General features: G+C 34.5%; 1 protein-coding gene across 3 annotated transcripts in view; it reads right to left on the minus strand.

Annotated features, from left to right (window-relative positions):
- Window positions 1-16,764, minus strand: part of LOC123546501 (SH3 and PX domain-containing protein 2A-like) — a 50,078-nt gene that overhangs the window by 21,157 nt on the left and 12,157 nt on the right. Inside the window, exons 3-5 of one of the 3 annotated variants that reach the window (XM_045332837.2) lie at window positions 16,009-16,161; window positions 15,201-15,292; window positions 2,809-2,957 (exon numbers count right to left, since the gene is read on the minus strand). In XM_045332837.2, the coding sequence (XP_045188772.2) occupies window positions 2,809-2,957; window positions 15,201-15,292; window positions 16,009-16,161 (394 nt within the window). Of the gene's footprint in view, window positions 1-2,808; window positions 2,958-11,490; window positions 11,669-15,200; window positions 15,293-16,008; window positions 16,162-16,764 lie in introns of those variants that run through there. The other 2 variants (XM_045332839.2, XM_045332838.2) reach the window with 2 other exon arrangements.

The raw sequence follows: 16,764 nt of genomic DNA on the forward strand, positions 1-16,764 counted from the left end.
AGAAAGGAACTGAGATCTTATGGTGATATAAGTTGTGTGCAAGTTTGGTTAAAATAAAATCATAAATGAAACCACTATCGTGCAGACAAGAAATTGTTGACGGACGGACGGACGGACGCACAGACAAACGACGGACAAAGGGTGATCACAAAAGCTCACCTTGTCACTATGTGACAGGTGAGCTAACAAGAGCACCGCCTTGCGGGTGCTGACGCTCATCTGAGTTTTTTTGTTTGTATAATAGAAATATTGTCCTACCCATGATTTTCTAAGTCTTAAAAGGGCCATCATTCTTGCAAAAAGCAAGATAGAGTTATGTTTCTTGATGTACAGTGTCCACTTACGATGGTGAAAAACCGTTGCAAGTTTTAAAGCAATAGCTTTGATAGTTTATGAGAAAAGTTGGCTTAAACATAATACTCAACCAAGAAAATGATTTTCTAAGTCCAAAAGGGGCAATAATTATTGCAAAAAGCAGAATGGAGTTATTTTGCTTGCTGTACAGGGTCAGCTTATGATGGTGAACAAGTGTTGCAAGTTTCAAAGTAATAGCTTTGATAGTTTAAGAGAAAAAGTTGACCTAAACATAAAACTTAACCAAGAAATCTGATATTTTCTAAGTCCAAAAGGGGCCATAAATCTTGCAAAAAACCAGGATGGAGTTATGTTTCTTGCTGTACAGGGTCAGCTTATGATGGTGAACAAGTGTTGCAAGTTTTAAAGCAATAGCTTTGATAATTTAAGAGAAAAAATTGACCTAAACATAAAATTTAACCAAGAAATCTGATATTTTCTAAGTCCAAAGGGGCAATAATTATTGCAAAAAGCAGGATGGAGTTATGTTGCTTGCTGTACAGGGTCAGCTTTTGTTGCAAGTTTCAAAGCAATAGCTTTGATAGTTTAAGAGAAAAAGTTGACCTAAACATAAAACTTAACCAAGAAATCTGATATTTGTAAGTCCAAAAGGGGCCATAAATTTTGCAAAAAGCAGGATGGAGTTATGTTTCTTGCTGTACAGGGTCAGCTTATGATGGTGAACAAGTGTTGCAAGTTTTAAAGCAATAGCTTTGATAGTTTAGGATAAAAGCTGACCTGAACATAAAACTTAACCAAGAAAACTGATTTTCTGTCCAAAAGGGGCAATAATTCTTGCAAAAAGTAAGATGGAGTTATGTTTCTTGATGTATAGCGTCTGCTTAAGATGGTGAACAAGCATTCCAAGTTTCAAAGCAATAGCTTTGATAGTTTAGGAGAAAAGTTGACCTAAACATAAAACTAAACCAAGAAATCTGATATTTTCTAAGTCCAAGGGGGCAATAATTATTGCAAAAAGCAGGATGGAGTTATGTTTCTTGCTGTACAGGGTCAGCTTATGAATGTGAACAAGTGTTGCAAGTTTCAAAGCAATAGCTTTGAAAGTTTAAGAGAAAAAGTTGACCTAAACATAAAACTTAACCAAGAAATCTGATATTTTCTAAGTCCAAAAGGGGCCATAAATCTTGCAAAAAGCAAGATGGAGTTATGTTTCTTGATGTAAAGGGTCTGCTTATTATGGTGAACATGTATTCCAAGTTTCAAAGCAATAGCTTTGCTAGTTTAGGAGAAAAGCTGACCTAAACATAAAACTTAACCAGGCAACGCCGACGCCGACAACCGCTCAAGTGATGACAATAACTCATCATTTTTTTTCAAAAAATCAGATGAGCTAAATAACCTATTTTTTTACATGTCAAAAAAAAATCCATTTGATAGTTAAATGAGTATAGTAGATTTTCACAAATAAAACAGGAGTTAAAGATTGATTGTATATTAACTACCATACAGCACGATTATATTTAAAACTTCCTGAATTAAAAAATATATAATCATCAGTCCTGTGTATGGTAGCATAGTTTGTCAGTATGAAAGAGAGTGGAGTTTAAAATTAGAAAACAAGTCATCATGATCTGTCAATGGTAGAAATCCTGCAAAAGGATTCAGCCAATCAGACATTAACCCTTACCCTGCTAAATTTCTAAAATGGACTGGTCCATCATTCAATTTGGGCAAAACCAAATATTATTCCAAGGGGTGTTCATGAAAATTAATTGACTGAATAGTGAACAGTGATGTGCAGGCTGATCATGGTCTGCACTGGTCGCAAAGGCAGAATCACTTGCTGCCAGCAGGCTAAAGGCTAAAGACACACCAACACAACTCAGGTCATAATCTTCACAACTGAATTCGTAAAGAGGTTGGGATCAATCTAAACTTATTATATCATACAAACTTCGATACTAAACTGAAATTTGGAAATACACCAACACTCAAATGGCAGTCTATTGAGATCGGTGTATGTGCAAAAACACATAAAGAAAGTACAGGTAATTTCATCTGAACCCACAGAGGTGAGGGGCAAGTGTGATTCATAACTACTCTGCCAAAGAGGACCATAAGTACTTCTTTGTCATTTAAAACAACTCAAAAACACAAAAATGCATTCATAAGTAACAATTACTGCATACAAATATCATGATATATAAAGTAAGATTCAGTCAAAGCATAATTATAACTTGCAAAACTTTGTTTTGAGATCATATCACTCATACTTATTTAACATAAAATCCTGGAAGACTGGTTTCATTATCAAATCACATTAAACTTAGAGAGAACACATAAAACTTATAAAAGTACACACTTCTTCTGACATACAAATCACCCCCATCATTAGCATTTCTACACAGGTCTATTCTCTGCAAATTTCCAACTTATTCAATTTTTTTAACAATCAAAATCACTTTTCCTGTGAAATTAAATCTAAAACCTCACCTGTTTCTGTTTTTTCTACAATTTCAACAAGCATTCCAACTTTAAGAGTGACCTCCCCTTTCTCCTGTTTCTTGTAATCGGTCACTGCAACATACACCTCCAGTGGCTTTGGCTGGGAAATCTTCTTTGCCTTCACAGAGGCCTTCCTCCTGTGAAACAAAGAATGGTAATGAGCCAAAATGCTATACATCCAGACAATTAATATTATCAACTGAAACTGAAACGAATGGTCAGCAACACCAATTAGGTAATTTTCAGCTTTTGTTTTCCTGAATAAGTTCCATCTGTGTAAACAATTCAATGTTTCACTATCAAGTATGAATAATCCCGTCTTCAGTCCAAAAATATTCACTAACACACTCAGTAAGTGGCAGTCACATGGTTTATGTTCCGTCCATTTATGGCACTATTATATCACAAGACTGATTTGTTCTTTATCAGTCCTATATATACAACTTTCAATAACAGTATTTATCTTGATGTCATATTTTATTGCAGCGATAAATTAATAAAACTTTCCTTATACTCTTTTGTAGTACTGATATAAAGAAAAAACTTTTAACAAGGAAGTTATTGTTGATGAAGGATGCTATATGAAATTCTGTGAAAAACTAAATCAGATAATGTACAAATTCATTAAATGAAAATTTTAAAATGGTTATATGCTTGAATGCACATCTAGTGAAATATTTTACTACTACATAGTTTTCATAGTGTTTTCTTTTGGCTTTTTCAAAACAACCTGTGGCTTTCTTGCCTAATGTTTTAAGTAATTATTCTGAAGTTTTGAAAAATCTGAGTCAAATTATAAATTATAGAAAAACTAGATGCCCAGGGGCAACATATTGAGCCTGGCCGCCAGCTGTCAAAAGGACTGGGAGTTGCACACGACACTCTGCCTCATAGAGGCAAACATTTATGCCAAATAAAAAAAAGATTGCAAAAAGTTACAATATAAGTTATTTACTAGTAACAACAAAGGGAAGTAGATCTTAAAAAAATATTAAGTCCACACAAAAATCCTTAACAGTAGAGATAGGTCAAAATACACCTACAACTAAAAATTGGATGTAACATGTTTGTTGTACTATGGAAAAGTGGTCTTGATTTTTGCCTACAACCAGTAATAAAAAAAGTTACAATATAAGCTATTTATAGTAACAATAAAGGGAAGTAATTCTAGTTTCTTGCGCATGATACTCCGTCTTAAGATGGTGAACAATTTTGCCAAGTTAATCAAAATCCCTCTATGCATGAAAAAGAAATGCTCTGGACAAGGTCATTCTTGCTTTGACTTCTAAGTGTGACCTTGAGCTTAGACCAATGGATATGGTTCTTGCACAAGACAGTCCGTCTCATGGTGGTGAACATTTGTGTTGACTTACATCAAAATCCCTCCATGCATGAAGAGGAAATGCTCCGGACAAAGTTGTCATTCTTGCATGCTTTGACCTCTGTGACCTAGGGACCTGGTTCTTGCGCATGACACTCTGTCTCAAGATGGTGAACAATAATTATTGTGCCAAGTTAAATTAAAATACCTCCATGCATGAAGAAGAAATTCCCCAAACAAAGTCATTAGTGAATTTGACCTTTCACCTCTAAGTGTGACCTTGCCCTTTGAGATAGGAACTTGGGGTCAAAGTTATGGTCAGGACAAACAAATCCGAACGGATGGACACACACACACACACAGACGCACATACACCAAACAGCCATTTGAACGACTATGTCTTCACTTCTGAAAGCGGGCTCGACAAAAAATGTCCCACACAGTCATGCAGAACTACCTTAAAGAGAGAAAAAAAGGATGTCTGAGTAGAAAAAAAGCTAACGTGATAAAAAGAATTTTACACAAGTTTATTTATGAAGCTCCTTCAATATAAGACAAAATGCTTGGCAGAGCCTCTCATTTACTTATTTGATTAAACTTGTTTAATACATTCAATAATCTACAATACGCTACATGAGATCCTCTATAAACTTTGGGATGGCAAGAATGAAATAGTTGTGCAAAGGGACAGACATCTAGCATTGAAAACAGTATATTATTCACAATACCAAATGACTATATTTTTTTTTCAAAGTCCGTGCAAAAGTTTTGAATTTTTTATTCACTTATATTCACCAATAAATTTTATTATATAAAACAAATTTCATTAACAAACTTTCACCACAGCAACATGTAAAACAAATTTTTGTTTTTTACACTGCACTAAAATGCACTTCAGGCAATTAACACATTTTGTAACATCAAAATTTCATATTTGTGTGGGAGTTTTTAAATGCATGTTAAAGGTGTGTTTTCTGTATGACTATTACATCTTTAGTTTTATGGCTCCCTTTAAAAATAAATTTAACCATGCTTTATTTTCATGCAGAAATAGCTGAAGTAAAGTTGAATATTTCAGCAAAATAGAAAATATAATTATGCTGTTGAAGAGACCTAATTTAAAGCAATAATCTATCAATATATACATATTTTATCTGCCATAATGACATACCTGTTGACTGATTAATTAATGTACATAAATCATTAAATATTATTGCCCTTGACAATGTAGTGATTTATCTTAAAGTGACTCAATAACACCTTTTTTGGTATAAAAAGTCCTTTTATCACACCCTGGTACCGGCGCTCCCAAGTACAGGTGGCACTCACACATACAGCGCTCGATAAGCGATTTTGGAGGAGCGGTGGTGTAAGTATTTCTTATTGTATCTCCGGTAATTCAATTTTTTTTCGTAAAATGAAAGATATCTGCGCCCTGGTGAATAACTGATGACTATGTTCTGTGAGTGTCACAACATTTCATCTTGAAATAAACAAACTACGGCGAGTTAAACGTGAACGTTTGACTCAAAAATGTCAAATGTAAAAAAAAAACACGTAAAATACTCAGTAAATACACCAAATGTATTCATTTTTGATACAGTATCGTATAGTCATATCTTCCTACAATAACCAGTTCCAATTCCAAGGCTTAATTTGTTATATTTAAAGAATTACTCGTGTTTAAAGATGGTAAGGGGTTTCAAAACGGCACTCACATGGCACAGGTGTGTATTTTTTTGACGCTCACCAAGTACAGCTAGAGAAAGGTCTTCAAAAATGTGGAGAAATCGTCAGCTCTAAGGCAACTACAACGGAAAAGAGATAAATCGGACTGGTTAGTTATGTGTGGTAGAGATAACACCACCAAGAACAGTCTGATGTTGGATTAAACAGTAGTTAATGGAACTAGTCATCACGTCTCATGTCTGCTATTAAGTCGGAATGACTCACATCAATTCATGAGAGAGCCAAACAAGAACTCATTAATTGATAAATTCCTTGAATTAATAAGATATTAAAATATGAGCGTCTTTTGAACCTAACAGACATTTTAACACAATTCTTTAATGGCTGATATATGCCATTCCGTCTTTCCGCTAATTTTGGGCGCCGATTTATAATGTAAAATTCGACTTTTCGCTCAGCGCCCCACTAATTATCGTGTTTTCAATCCACGCTCCCGCCCTTTCTTATTTCTAGTATTTTCTCTATGGAGAATCGCAGACCAAAAGTTTAGATTTAATATGTAAATCGTTGGGGGGAGTCGAGCGAAAACTGGCTGATCAGCGGGCTCCGAGCAAGGAGTTGAGGTTTGAAAGGCATAACATTGGTGGGCACCCGGGCACCCAGCCGCTTTACATCTTGAATCTCACTCAACGCCAGCACCGCCCCCTCCCCCCATCCCCATAATCGTGTTTTCGCTCCGCACATGTTATCGAATTTTTGCTCGCTAAACACTCCGCGTTTAACTTTTTTTAATTCACGTGTTTTCGCTCGACGGGGTCGCGTGGCGAATTGATGAAATGGTATAAATCAGCCACCGTAAAAATCTTCCATTTCTCTGTTATGAGTGTTTACTGAATCTTAAATCTAATAATACAAGTAAAATATTGTTCGTAAGAAGTTCAACATTTATTATACATTCAGTGTAGGCGTATGGTAAGTTGTTAAAATAAAGAAAAGAATAGAAAACTTGTCAGTCCGTTATAAATGAGTTTTACTAACTCTGTAATGAAACATTTATTCCACACCCCAACAAAAAGTATCGATATATTTCATACGGATGCTTATAGCATTATACTGGTACTCAAAAACGTTGAGATTGACCTGAAATATTGTTTAGTAACGGCGTTTAACCAAACGCATACGCACGCACAAACGCACGCAAGCACACACATATCTTCTTGCAAACCTTACCGTCCACTGATCCCACTGAGAATGTTTTGAAGCACGTTTTTCATTTTTCAACGAAATCCTAGGACATATCAAATTTCAGCATTTATCAGTTTTCAACAAGCTTTTTCATAAAAAATAATGTTAAAATATTGTCGCTGTAAGTTTTAACATAAAAAGGTCGACTTCTAGAGTCAGTTTTTTAACGGTATACAGACACAACACTGAGAGTAAACAACAACAAGGTCTACATTTCTGAAGACTTTTCTCTAGCTGTACTTGTTGAGCGCCAAAAAAATTAACACCTGTGCCATGTGAGTGCCGTTTTGAAACCCCATACCATCTTTAAACACGAGTCATTCTTTAAATATAACAAATTAAGTCTTGAAATTTGAACTGGTTATTGTAGGAAGACATGACGTTACGATACTGTATCAAAAATGAATACATTTGGAGTATTTACTGAGTATTTTACGTGTTTTTTTGACATTTGACATTTTTGAGTCAAACGTTCACGTTTACCTCGCCGTATTTTGTTTATTTCAAGATGGAATGTTGTGACACTCACAAAACATAGTCACCAATTATTCATCAGGGCGCAGATATCTTTCATCTTAAGAAAAGTTTTGAATTACCGGAGATACGATAAGAAATACTTAAACCACCTCTCCTCCAAAATCGCTTATCGAGCGCTGTATGTGTGAGTGCCACCTGTACTTGGGAGCGCCGGTACCAGGGTGTGTTTATGTTGTAATGAAACCTTACTCTTTGGTATAAAAACACTGTCAAAAATAAGAGTTCCGAAAAGCAGGCAAATATACGTCAAATAATCTGTCAGTAGAATGTAAAGAAAATTTTTTTTTTTTTTAAGGGAAGGGGCATAGGGTAGGGTGTTGGGTGGTTTTGTGTGGCAGTGGTGATGGAACACCTAAGCAAAAGAAACTGAAAGCATATTTTTGTGGGAGGAGTGTATTCTGTATTCTGTGGCAGGGAGAACAATATGAACTGTGTGTCCTGAAGTTCTGACCTTCCAACCAAGTTAACATGCTCTGTACATCATGCTATCGCCACCTACCTATATGGCAAGTTTGAAGTCAATGAAATAACTTGACAAAGCATACACCATATTAACTTTTACCCTGCTAAACTTTTAAAATGGTAGAGGTGGTCACTGAAAATTTTCTGACTGAATGGCGAACAGTGCAGACCATGATCAGCCTGCACTTCCTGCAGACCACTGGTCACACAGGCAAAATGTCTTACTGCCAGCAGAATGAATGTGAAAACATGGTGTAACATGTAAAACTCTGACCTAGAGTAAAAAGTGTTTCAGGTAAGCTTTCTTGTTCTGTCTTTTTTACCTTGTTAAAACAACAGAAGTGACATTTTACATTCGATTTTAACCACATTAACACACAACTGAAGTCACAATAGGATCTCGGCTCCTTTCAAAAACTGGCTAGATTTCATCATGGGTTCTAAGTGTTAATTACCTACTGCTCCAGAAAGGTGCTAAGTTTTCTATTTTGGCCCATTCAGCTATAAAGCAGTTTAATTTATGCTTTGATTTGAAACAAACTTGCACAGAATCTGAGAATGTTTATCTAAGTGATCTCTAGGCCAAGTTAGAAACTGGGTCATGTGGGATCAAAAACTACGCCACCAGGTCAAATCAAAAGAAAAGGTTGTTAACACCCTGGAGGCCACATTTATGATCATAACTTCATGAAACTTGGTCAGAATGTTTATCCTGATGATTCTTATGCCAAATTCAAAAACTGGGTCATATGAGGTCAAAAACTATGTAACCCAGTCAAATCAAAGGAAAAGCTTGTAAACACTCTACCTACCTTGATTAAACTTGGTAAGTAAGTAAGTAAGTAAGTAAGTAACGTCTTTTTTTAATGAGGCTTACGCATTCGGTTTCCCGATCTTTGATGCGGGCCTCAACATATACACAACATATATACAGTCAACATAATACACAATATATATACAGTAAACAGTACGAAACATAATAAAAATGAAAAATTTGAAATAATGATTTTTATCAATTCATCACTAACAGTTTAGATATTAAGATGATTATATAATGCAAAAATTTAGTTAGAGAATTGCCACTGGACAGAAGATGTTTGAAATTTCCTAAGAGTGTCAGAATTTCGAATTTGTGTTGGAATGTCATTCCATATTTTTGGACCGGAGTAAGTAAATGACTTTCTAAACAATTCTATTTTTGGTTTTGGTATAATTAAGTTTGAATTTTGTACAGATCTTAGGTTTAAGTTGTGCCTGTGATTAACTGTTTTGAATTCATTTTTCATGTAAAGTGGAAATGATGGTTCATTTATAGATTTATACATGAGAATTGACTTCTTGTACATAATTCTTTGGTCAAATGACATCCAATTTAGTTCTTTAAATAATTCATATGAAGAGGTATCGAAACTTTTGTCTAAGATTATTCTGGCAGCTCTCTTTTGAAATTTGATAATGTCTGAAAGTAATTCATTGCTGCAGTTTCCCCAAATAGTGCAGCAGTAGTCCAAGTGAGGCAGTACGTAAGCATTAAAGAATAGTTTTCTAGAATGAAGATCAAGATATTGTTTAATTCTAAGAAGCAAGTAGAGCTGTGAATTACATTTTTTTAACATTGTTTGTACATGTGTTTTCCATTTTAGATTGTTGTCTACATATACTCCTAGTAGTTTTTCAGTGTCTGTCAATTCTATTTCTTGGTCTTGAAGGTGTAGAGTAGGTGGTGTAGTATTTCTTGATTTTGTATTTCTTATTGAAAAGTTCATGGATTTAGTTTTTTGTGCATTTAGAACCATTGAATATTGTTTGCACCATCTGTCAACATTTTCAAGATCTGTTTGGAGATTTTTAATTACTTCCATTAAAGTATTTCCTGTAGCTGTGAGGGAAGTATCGTCAGCAAACAAATTAGTATTAGACCTTTCAACATGAAGATATAGATCATTTATAATATAATGAACAGAAGAGTCCCAAGGACTGAACCCTGGGGTACTCCTGAGACAACTTCTGCTGGTTCAGATAAGACACCAGATACATTTACTTTTTGTGACCTATCTGACAGATATGATGTTATCCAGTTTATAGCTTGTGACGAGAGACGATAGAAAGGAAGTTTTTCAAGAAGTATTTTGTGGTTAACTAAATCAAAGGCCTTAGATAGGTCCAGGAAGAGTGTTCCAACAAGTTTGCCATGGTTAAGTGCATTGATCCAATTATCTATTATGTTTGTAAGTGCTGTCTCGCATGAGTGTTTTGCTCTGAAACCTGATTGTGCAATGAAGAGTAGATTGTTTGTTTCTAAAAAGTTCTTCAAGTGGTCTGATACATGCTTTTCAAATAGCTTAGAGATAAGTGGAAGTACTGAAATTGGTCTGTAATTATTTTTGTCTGATTTTGGTCCTTTTTTATAGATGGGTGTTACCTTTCATTGTTTTAGCTGTGTTGGAAATTTTCGGCTTTTAATACTTAAGTTTATTATGGTACAGAGGGGTTTATATATAACATCTGAGGCAGTCTTTAGGAATTTTGCACTAATGCCATCCAAACCAGTTGCTTTTGTGACACATAACTTAGCTCTACATAGGGTATTTCAAATTTGTTAATATGTTTATCTTGATGATTCCTAGGCCAGGTTTAACAGTTGAGCATTATAAGGTCATATTGACCTCTTGTTATTAAATACATTTGATCTTTTATACTTATCAAATGTTTTGATACACTTTTCTGTCTTTGTTGTTACTAAATACATTTGATATTGTCTATTATCTTCATCCACATTGAAGTAATTTTAAAATGGTGTCATTAAATCGCATTTATTTTGAGTCATCTCATCCTTTAACAGAGCTATTAACTTATTTACTGTCTTCAGATACCCATGACTGACTATAGTCCACTGCATCCATCAATGAGTGATGCGCAACAGTGGTGTCTGACAGCTTATTTACATAAATCTATTATATAATATTGCAAATTCATATCAATTACTTTTGATATTCTTACAAATAATCTTAAATTTATCTTACCAAATTTAGGTAAAAATTACTAACTAAACGAATTATTCAAATTATTCTCAGTACAAAAAGTAAAAATGTTTCAGGAATTTAAAATTGTAAAAAAAAACCAACAGTTTTTAGCTTTTTAACCCTTTTCCATCTTTCAATTTGGACAGAACCATTAACTGGATGGCAAACAGTGCAGATCATGATCAGACTGCATGGATGTGCAGGTTGATCATGATCTACAATGGTCGCAAAGGCAGAACCAATCGTATCCAGCATAATAAAGGTTAAGAATCAAAATGATTTCCTTTTTCCAACAGGCATATATGCTTATCAGAATGCTGAATGAGAAACAATGGACACCCACCATGAGAACATAAAAGCATAAATTTGCTGCCAGCTAATAATAAATAATACCTCTCTAATTTTGGACTAGATCGCCCTTGAAAAACTCCCATCACTGATTTGACACTTCTCCTTAACTGTGACATCACTTAATTTCCTAGTTCCTGATTATTATTATATTATTCTGATTTTCTTTTAAAAGAAGACAAAAATAATCGTACAATAAAAATCATGTGATAAATCCCTTATAACATTATCATAACCTCTTATAAAACACAAGGAAGTTGCAAATCGGAAGTTGTTGTATTTTACCAACACAAAAAAAACAACATTATGAACTGATGGAAAGTGGTGATCAGATATGATCAAGTATGTAAATTCACCCTTCATTACACAGTATATCAATAAAATTATTTGTAATATATTTCTTTTAGGTTAATGAACGATCAGTGAAGCTAAAACATCACATTTAATTAGAGTGCAGTTGTTTCATTTTTCGTACTACTGCAAAAAAAAAATCAGCAGTTTAACATAAAACAATCCCTTAGACTGATCATGTTTTAATTGTCTTCACTGACATATCCTCAATGCATTCCATGAAGCAGTTTTGGTGAGGGAAGGAAGCAGTATATAAGACAAATTTATTTTGAATAATTTCAACTCCAAACCTTGACGAGGGAAGGTAGCAGCTGCAGTTCATAAGACATATTTATTTTGTAAAATTTAAACTCTTATTACGTTGGTGAGGGTAAGTCTTTTCTGGTTTGGCTGTCCAGATGTGTCACAAAACTAAAACAAAAGGCCTTGGATTCTACAAAGCTTGGTGAAGACCGATAACGCAGCTCCTTACAATATTTTTTTATATTCAGCTCTAGAAGTCCTTAAGTACAGTCAAACACAACCATTTGATCAAATCTGAGAAAGGTCAAACCCAAGCTGCTTCAGACAAAGTTGAGGATCCACTAAGTGTATCAGCTGACGAACCCTTAAATGTATGCACTCAAGCAAATCCATTTAAAAAAAACTTGAGAAAGGGCAATAGAAGGATGCTACAAACCAAGTTTGGTGAACATCCACCAAATGGCTGATATGAATAGATTTTATACTTTTAGCTCTAGCTGCCCTTAAATGCAATCATACTGTTCAACTTGAACAAACTTTAGTGAGATCAATACAAACATGTTTCACACTAAGATTAGTGTTATTCGGACAAGTAATTTCAGAAGAGAATATGATTAGGCCCAATGACTTACCTATGTTATTTGATTGCCCTGAACCCTTGGTTAACAAAGACTGGAAAAACATTGTCTTTACTAATAAACAACCATAAATAGCAAAAAGAGACGTCAAACATAAATGACACTGTTTCTGTATCCTATGTCTAGATATTACTTGGATACCTGGTGTCATATTAAGAGTATTTGCTAATTAACAAACAAGACATGTAATTAACGACAACTTGTATTAATCAATTAAGTGTTTTAATATCATTATTCTGTACATTATGTAGGTATGTAGTCTCTTGTCCCAATCATAAGAGGCTGAACAGACATTTAATATGTATTTAGCTGTTTTTTATGTTTTAACACTACTTTGCAAAAAGTGTTTTTCATGTATAATAGAAACTATATAATCTTAAAGGGCATAGCAATTTTGACCACTAAGCATAATGAACTAATTGTATATAGTAACTGCTAATGTTTGATTTCTAAATTCCTTGACTGGACTGCAAATTGTAATAGAAAGCATCACATAAAACTAAAAGGTAAGTGCTGACTCCCTAGTAGCACTGAGCACCACAAACTCGTATCTGAATTTATCTACTCATCAAAGCCACAGTCGTTCCGTTCTTATTTCTTAACCAGCTATCACAGTCAGATCTATCATACAACCATTTTGGAGGAAAATATACATTATTAACGGAACTGAATGTAAGCAATCTACAGTCACACTTTTAACACTGAAAAGCTTCAAGTTACAAACTTTGTGGTTGATAAAAAGTTCAAGTGTCTGTTACCACAACAAAAGCATTTTTTTCTTTATTCTCTAGATCCTAACTAATTCAAGCACTAAATAATATCTAATATTGCTAACATTTATACTTTACAGTGACCTTGTGCCTTAGAGTTCATAAAAGCTGCTGGAGACAGTAAATGGTAACAAATCCTATATTTGAATACAAGTATGCAACAATCAAACATCCCATCTGACAACCCATACCTTCAAAACACAGCAAGTTTTAACTCAGTGAGTACTCAGTTCTTTCAAATATGGACAATATTATATCAAAGGTACCAATGACAAAAGCTATTTAATGAAAATCAGTTCAACAATTTTAAACCATTTTACATAATGAAAGCTTTACCAAAATTTTATATGTTGAAAAAGGGGCATAACTTTGTAAATGTAAGTCAGTATTAAGGAACCTTGCTCAGAATGGTCATTTCATGACAATGACTTGTGAATCGTATGAAAACATTCAGTCTAAAAGTTCCCGAGAAAATGGATAGCATGCAAAATTCTTCACAAACAATTCTAAGTGAAAAAGGGTCATAATTTTGACAAAATTTAAGCTAGAGTTATGTAACTTGCCCTATGGGGTCAGTTTTACATGCAAGTTACAAGCATTTAGCTTAGTGGTTTCTAAGAAATCTCTGTAAATTAAAACAATTCACCAAAATTTGCAAGTTAAAATGGGGTACAATTTTGACAAAAATAAAGGCTAGAGTAATGTAACCTGTCCTTTGAGGTCATCTCATTATGCCAAAAATATCAGGAAAATTTGGAAGCATCCGGTCCACTTTAATATCTGAGAAACCTGCTTAGGTGGCAGGTGAGCAGTTTCGAATTAGGCCCCAGTCAATTTTTTGAATATTTAGGGTAGCTTTGTTCAAAGTGTATTAATATTAATGTTGTAATTACTGAATGTTTATTCTAAAAGAAATCAATGTGTATATGCATGAAACTATAAATAGCAGATGCGAATATTTTGCTACACCTAGATCCATGAATTTTGTGAGTCAGTTATAGAGGCAGATTTGAACGTATCAGGTGTTTTCTACAGCAAAATGGACAGTAAGTGTCTTTGACCTTCTTTTTCTCCTGAAACTTGGTGGTTGACAGACACTTTGCTTAGCAGGGCTTTGCAACCTAAGGGTTGATCTATAAGAAAACCTGGTGTAATTGTATGAAAGTTTACAAAAGAGTGTATGGCATGTGTTGAAAGTAAGGGGAAAATGCTCAAATTTTCTTGATTTTAAGAGGGGTTAGGAGTAGGTTGTAATGTCTACTCCTTTTAAAGTTGACCACATGGATTAAAATTGAAGCTTACCTTAGTGCCATATCACAATGTAAAGCAAAAGTACTGCTTTCTTTGTACTGATAAGTTATAAAGAAAAATAGTTGCGAATCGTGGACTTGCTTAAAATCTAGCAAAAAACTGCTCCCCTGCCACCTTATACACAAAACTTCAGTGATGCAGGCACCAGTGGAAGGGAGACAACAAAAGCTTTACCATTTGAAATAACTGAGCTACGAATGAACTGCCTACATATAATTGATATATCAAACTAATGTGATGAACTGTTTAACCCTGCATATGGAAGGAATATGGTATACTGACTTACCCTGTGGGATGGTTAATGCTGATCGAATGAACATACAGTATACACACAGACTTATACTGTGGATAGATTAATGCTGATCGAATGAATATTAAGGTACACTGACTTACACTGTCAGTGGGTAAATGTGTATCGAGTGAAAAAGGCATACTGACTTACCCTGTGGGTGGGTTAATGTCATCTGGTTCTAGCTCAAAGAATTGAATCACATCTTTGCACTGAGATATCCTCCGAGGCAAGTTGACTATTGCCTGCAACGATTTACTTTCCATTAACATAACTAATTCTTGTACCAAAAGTTCCATATAATTTGTGAGAAATAGTATACATACAGCTTTATCTTAAAAATCTTTTTACTTTAAAAAGAAACATCATCTTTTAAATATTTGAGACAATCTGTGTGTGTGTGTGTTCGGGTTTAACGTCTTTTTCAACAATTTTTCAGTCATATGAACGACGTTGTCTACTAAAAAATGTAGCAGTGAGCACAATGCCCAACTTTATAGTGCTGCCTCATTGGAATATCACGCCATAGACACATGACATGATATCCCACCCAGTCACATTATACTGACACCGGGCTGACCAATCCTAGAACTATCCTCTTAATGCTGAGCGCCAAGCGAGGAAGCTACTAGTACCATTTTTTACGTCTTTGGTATGACGCGGCCAGGGATCGAACCCACGATCTCCCGCACTTGAAGCGGATGCTCTACCACTAGGCTACTGAGGCGGTTTGAGACAATCTCATTTATGCTAAAACTGTTGAATTACTTCAGAATCAGGTGTTTTCAATTTTTCAGTAATAAAAACAAACCTTTTTCACAGGGGTTTCCTTAAGCCTTTCCCCATTTAAATTCTAAACCTTGAGAAATACATCTATATATTCTGTTAACTTCTGGAAATCATAATTACACTGAGCAATAAAATAAAGAAATCTGAAAGAAATAATTTGGTGGAACTGTACCTTACAATATTCTGCTATCGGTGCCATGCGTTTAATTGCTACTTCACGGATATGGCTGCGCCCAAAGAACTTCTTGCCTGGTAGGAAAGGTATGATCCTCTTGGATGGATCCAGAGCCCCAGCCTCCTCAGGAAACATGTCCATAAGCTGGCTCTGATAATGAAATAAACTGTAATTTAATTATCATACTAAGATGACAAATTTTATACAAATGTCTATTAACTATTCTTCATTTTTTACTGCCATCGATGATTCAGTCATGATGACTGTCTTGTTCCTTTTCTATCTTTGCTTTACATGTCACATGGTGCAATAACATGAATGTCTTCATTCTTCTTCTATCTTTGCTGTACATTTTACATGGTGCAAAAACATGAAAGTCTTTGTTTCTATTCTATCTTTGCTTTACATGTCACAAAGTATAATGACATTACTGTCTTGGTTCTTATTCTATCTTAGCTTCACATATCACATGGTGCAATAACATGGATGTCTTTGTTTCTAATCTATCTTTGCTTTACATGTCACAAAGTGCAATAACATGACAGTCTTGGTTCCTATTCTATCTTTGCTTTACATGTCACAAAGTGCAATAACAAGAATGTCTTGGTTCCTATTCTATCTTTGCTTTACATGTGACATGGTACAATAACATGACAGTATTGGTTACTGGGTATTCTTTCTTCGTTTTAAATTTCACCAAGTACAGTGACCTGTCTGACCTTCCATCTTTAACAGCTAATACATCTTTCACTA

Source organism: Mercenaria mercenaria, chromosome 9, assembly GCF_021730395.1.
Source record: "Mercenaria mercenaria strain notata chromosome 9, MADL_Memer_1, whole genome shotgun sequence".
NCBI classification, from domain to species: Eukaryota; Metazoa; Mollusca; class Bivalvia; order Venerida; family Veneridae; genus Mercenaria; species Mercenaria mercenaria.